The sequence below is a fragment of the Prunus dulcis genome, chromosome 2 (genome assembly GCF_902201215.1).
Source record: "Prunus dulcis chromosome 2, ALMONDv2, whole genome shotgun sequence".
Taxonomy (NCBI): domain Eukaryota; kingdom Viridiplantae; phylum Streptophyta; class Magnoliopsida; order Rosales; family Rosaceae; genus Prunus; species Prunus dulcis.
Window position 1 is genome coordinate 20,348,274 of NC_047651.1, and position 6,210 is coordinate 20,354,483.

At 34.5% G+C, this 6,210-nt stretch overlaps 1 protein-coding gene across 1 annotated transcript; it reads left to right on the forward strand.

Annotated features, from left to right (window-relative positions):
* Nucleotides 1-1,782: 1,782 nt before the first annotated feature.
* LOC117620159 (putative serine/threonine-protein kinase) lies at nucleotides 1,783-5,922 on the forward strand (the record flags this gene model as incomplete). The annotated part of the gene is made up of 6 exons (XM_034350290.1): nucleotides 1,783-1,849; nucleotides 2,070-2,396; nucleotides 2,628-2,865; nucleotides 2,982-3,132; nucleotides 3,749-4,096; nucleotides 5,905-5,922. Coding segments are annotated over exons 1-6 (1,149 nt in total), but the record flags the coding sequence as incomplete, so codon positions are not given.
* Between the last annotated feature and the right edge of the window lie 288 nt (nucleotides 5,923-6,210).

Consider the following 6,210-nt stretch of genomic DNA (forward strand, 5'->3'; position numbering starts at 1 on the left):
GACTATACAAATTTAATTTCTTAGTTGCATGCGCAGAAAAGTGGTACAAAGTTTTATTAGATCAATAGAATATTCGATTGAGATATAATCAAGCTAGTTCTATATACATTTCAGTTGCAATCTGATTGAGTCTTGGTTAATTTGTCTGAAATCAAAGTTGGGGGACTCCTGGACCTTGACCATGCATGCATATACATATATATATATATATATATATGGAAATTCTTTATGGGAATATTTGGATATTATTATTATACGATGATTATATATTTTGTACTATTCTTCCCTGCTTTCTTTTTTATTTATTTTGCGGTCACTATATTCTTGATTTGTTGAATGGACCAATTATTGCATTGCTCGTGAGTTGAATATTTTTATATTGTTTGATTAATGGTGGTGGAGCATGTTGATGAGCAATAAACTAAACCTACGCCGGTCTATTTTACTCATTTGGATCTGGGTGAGTTAGTTTCTGAGTCTTAATTATCTAGTGTTTCAAATGTTTTAACTTGTAGTTAGAAGTTCCATTCATTCATTTACCAATGAACATCAAGAACAACTTATGTATGTAATATTGCTTTGTTTTGCTAGCCAATTAACAATGAGAAGGATTGTTCGATCTCTTCAATCTTATTAATCCAAACCTTTTTTCTCTATAAAAATGTATGCAAACTTTTATATATACATGTTCGGTTATGGTTGAGAGTGTGTGTTTACCCATATTTTATCATAGAATTTGATTTCATTAAGGATTTTATGTTAAGAAAAGGGGCTTGTAACTGAAATGATTAATAATATTTACCTATGCACCCTAAGTCTTAAGTTCAATTCTCCTCTCCCTCAATATCTCTTGTATAAAAAAAAAATTTATTTTAAGTGTTGGTTATTGTAGACTTCTAATTGCAGCCATCGGATTGTATGTATGTTGTATTAAAAAATTATTTAATCCGTCAACATATCTAATGGATGGTTAATATTAGAACTCCTTAACTAATCGTTAACCAAAATATTTATTAGAGAAACTTGTTAAGACCGTTGATTAGTTTATTAACCATGTGATTTAAATAAAATAATAATAAAAATAGACCATGTGATCATTTAGCTTTAATGGGGTGACCATGGCTCATTTGGGTTGTCTTAATTTTTTTATTTAATAAGAATAATGCTTTCCCTTCTAGATGGAGAAATCACTTAATCCTATCACACACTCACTCGACTGTATGTAGTCACACACACACACACATACAAAGTATTAGAGTCATAATCCCCATTTAATTTGTCTTATTTTTGAAGTCAAAGAGGCTAAAATCTGTCCTTTCATAAGGTTTTGGTTAAACAATTCAAAGACTTTAATTGTAGGCATTATTTATTTCAACGCTCCCTCCGCCTGCAGCCGCCCCACAATCTCCATGGAATTAAAACTTAAATTATGTAAACAATAATATCATGGAAGGAGATCTAAGTGCTCCAAATTTTAGGACATTATAACTTATCATTCTTTTCTCTTTTTTTTCAATGTTTATTTGGTGACATCATCGATCCATTCCAAGAAGAAAGAACAATCTGTAGCAGTCAATGACTACTATTTTATTTATGTAAACACAATCTCACTTCTCTCGCTCACATTTGGATTCATAAGACAATTATATATAAGTGCAACTTTCCTTCGAATCGAATACATGGAACTTCAGAAGTGATTTTGTCTGCAAATTTGCTAAAATCAAACCCAGTTGTGAAGGACACAGCATACATTTTAGCTCAATTTTCCTACAACCATAAATCATGAAGTTCTCTTTTCCCTGCTCAAAATGTTTCTCTTCACCTGGAATCGTCGATGATAACACACACGGTAAGCATAATCGTCAATGTTTTCTGTAAAAATTAACCTTCATCAGCTAATCATAATCCAATTCCACTTTCTTATTTCTGTTTTCATTTTTTGGTTTATTATCAACCAGCCTTTCAAATAAATTTTTTTTTAAATTTTAAATTTTACATATATAATTAATTAGTACCTGTAATGTACATGTATTGATATGGAACTCTTGGCTATCTTCTCATTAAATTAGGTTTACAATTTCTTCAAAATGTCCACGCCTTCACGTACAAAGAATTGAAAGTCGCCACCAATGATTTCCATCCATCCAATAAAATTGGTGAAGGTGGATTTGGATCTGTTTATAAGGGAAGACTTAATGACGGAGTAGATGTGGCTGTGAAAGTGCTTTCAGCTGAATCAAAGCAAGGAGACAGGGAGTTCATGTCCGAGCTAGCATCACTCTCCAACATTTGCCATCAAAATCTGGTCAAGATGCGCGGTGGCTGCATCGAAGGCTGCCGTCGAATTCTTGTTTATGATTACATGGAGCACAACAGCCTCGCACACATGTTGCAAGGTAAAAATATATTAAGCTACATTGTTTCCACTTTATATATGACAACAGAGAAATCTTCTCTTATCAAACAATTTGACATGTTATGTTGTCAAACTATCAATCTGCATTTGATTATAGTAGAATTATATTTGAACGTGTGATCCAAATTAATAATATGATAAAGTTGTTACATATCAATACACGAGTACCATGAAAATATGTAATCGATCACTTTAATTGTTGATTAAGTAGATGAGGAGAAAATTAGGTCAAAATTGAATTGGAGGGTACGGCGAGAAATTTGTCTAGGAATTGCTAGGGGGCTTGCTCACATTCACGAGGAGGTAAAACCACACCTTGTGCACAGAGATATCAAAGCCAGCAACATACTTTTGGAGAAGAACTTTCATCCAAGAATCTCAGATTTTGGATTGTCAAAACTATTCCCAGAAAACATTACTCACATCAGTACACGAGTGGCTGGAACATTGTAAGTGAAACATGTCCAAGTTTGGCTCCAACCCAATAGATTCATTTTGCATGGCTTAATTTGATTGCTATTAATATTATTAATTGGTGAATTTTGTTGTTGATGCATTAATTCAGAGGCTATCTTGCTCCGGAATATGCCATTTCTGGACACCTAACCCGAAAGTCAGACGTATACAGTTTTGGAGTGTTGATTTTACAAATAGTCAGTGGAAGATCTGCAGTTGACTTTGATCTAGAGCTTGGAGAACATTATCTTGTCCAAAAGGTAGGCGTGTAACTCTAATTATATATGAAAATCCATCACTTTGTAATTATCTACTTTTTATTTATTTATATAAGTTGGCCTTTGTCCATTTAAAATCGTTAAGCATTTATATACCTTGTATTCATGATCGATTGATAAAATTATGAGGATTTTTGTAAAGAACTTATAGCTCAAGTAAATTATTTTTGTGTCTGACTCATATGTTTGAATCTACTTTCCTCAAGCATTGCTTGTATTAAAAATAAAATGAGGGTTTTTCTTATTACTAAATAAGATTAAATCATCCCATTTTTGAATGGATGAAAGTCTTGAGTCTCTTCACAACAGTAGCACAAGGGCCCCAACCATTATTTTAAAACTGTGCACATGACAAGTTTGAACTTATAATCAACTTTGGTTTTCCGACAAGAAAGTGATACACATGCATACACATTAATCTGTCTACTCATCAACACATAATACAAAAGTACACGTAATACCTAAAACAACAAAACATAACCAAATTTGGATAAAATTAACCTAATTAATAATATAGATATGTTAATTATACATGCAATTAATGAATTAAAATGTGAATTAATAAATAAAGTAAGTGAGACATGGATGATGGATGCAGGCATGGGAAATGTACAAGAGCAAGAGGCTTGTGGATCTGGTGGACTCTAGGCTTGAAGTTGATGGAAACTTTTCAGAAACAGAAGCCATCGAGTTCTTAAAGTTGGGTCTGCTTTGCGTACAAGAGAAATGCAGCCTCCGGCCCCGCATGTCGACAGCCATTAAGCTCATGACGATGATGAACATCAAGGATGAGGTGAACATCAAGGATGAGATGACAATGAATTTGTTTATGAACGTGGAAATTTGTGAGCCAGGAGTTATTACTGATAAGATGGACCTAAAAATAGCCCACAGGACTGATAGAAGCTCACCACTTAGCAATATCTCCACCATGCCAAGCCCCCAACCTTACCCTTTTAGAATCTAAATTATTATTATTATTATTAACGTAGACTTAGAAGCCTAGCCTAGCGGAAGTAGTGGTGCAAAATTTGTCATATATATAGTCATGAAGAATATCTATGATAATAAAATCTCACATTTCGTAACACCATGTAATTGGGTATGTATATTCAAGGATGCCGAGCCTCTATATTTAGATCACACATTTTAGAAATAAAAAAGAAGAAATTAGTTCAAATTCCGGGTCTTACAACATAAACATCTTATATTGTGAGATAGCTGGGGAGATCATAAACATTATTTCTCCCATATATATATATGTGAAGCTGGATCATAGAATGTTTAATTTTTCCATTACTGTTAGCATATATCAGTTCCATTGAAATGGTCATATGATATATTATTTCTCGGCAAGAATATCATTTGGAATTCAATCAGATATATTGGGAAAGAATCTATTCCTGAGACACTTGGAGTGTACAATCTATACATACACATATAACCCAGAAGGTAGCTTAGGTGGGACCTCACTTACACTAGCTGGTACATATTCATGCACATCTGACTATATCTATGTCCTCAAGCAAAAAACTTTAAGAATATGAAGATTCATTGATTTATTTATTTAGAACAAATTAAACTAAGCCCTACGCCCCTGGGCTGGCCAATCGCAGGAGAATGTTGGGTGTGTGAAAATTGAGGAGGGCATGGGGCATGGGGCATGGAGAGAGTGAACTTGAAATTTTAAAAATCCCACCCAGCAGTAAGTAATTGATTTCTATTTCCCAGGAGATCTCAAAGGTGGTCCATTTTCTTTGCCTGACGAAATGTCCTTTCTTGACCTGCTTTGACCGTATACAATATTCCCTGCTGGCCAATTGATGAAAAGAGAGAGAGAAAAAATTATTAAATGAGATAGAGAGACAGAGAGACAGAGAGACATAGAAGAGATGTGGTCCAGTCTGCTTGTAGTGTATGAGATTCCTAATAGCCATTATGATGATCGTCCTCCTGCTGCTGCCCTAAACACTTTTGCTTTTTTTTCTTTTTCTTGAAGCCCTGCCCAGTCGTACGGTTCTGTATCACTCTAGATCTCTGATTCTCTAGCTACCTATCTGTTCATACTTTATATAGAGATGAAGATACCAACTAACCAAGCCACACAAGTTTAGTCTCCGACGACTTGGGCCGCGTTACAAGAACTTGGGCCGAGCTACATTTCGATCCGACTAAGATTGTAGAGTTGAGCAAATCATAAGCTAGCGGCTCTACAAACTTGGCCAGGTCGTTTGCTCCCTACAATCTTAGTGGGGCTACGGTCCGGCCATATACTCCGAGACTAAAGTCCAAGGCAATTTTATGAGAGAGAGACAGAGAGAGAGAGAGAGAGAGAGAGAGAGAGAGAGAGAGAGGGCGAATGGGGAAATGGGCAAAATGATATGATATGTGCTATAAGATACATAGCAGCAAGCAAGGCAGATGAGGCTAAATGCATATTCTCTAAACGTTCGTTGTATAGCATCTGCAAGCTGTACGCATGCAGGACAAGGAATAATATGATCAAATTGTCTAGGAACTAGGAAAATCAAAATCTTATCTATTTATTTACTGATGATAAGGCAAAACTTCTTTTCTTTTTTTCTATTTTATTTTTTTTGGTTTCTTTGCCTTCTCACTTCCTTTTTTATCTGAAGCCCTTGAATTGAACATGTCCCTCAAATCAAATCAAAGATCTAGCTTCATTCTTTTATTTGGTAATGTAATCTAGCTAATCTAATCTCCAACAGGTCCAACACAACTCATTTTTTTATTATATATCTACACCATAAAAAAAACAATAAAAAACAAAAAACCTTTTGGTTTTGATTTATAAACCAACGGCCTAAAATGAATGGGTTTTGTCCATTGTACGCAAGTGGGAGAATCACCATGTTAATTTGGAAGAAGAAGGTTTAAAACTGAGCAATCAGATGAACAAAACTTGAAGATAAAAACAAAACAGATTAAAAGAAAAACAATTAGCTCCTTTTTGGGGTGAGTCAACAAGGTTAGGACCAGAGGTCATTAGAAGTGTCCATGAGATAAGCGTGGAACATGATGGATGGACATGGATGGATG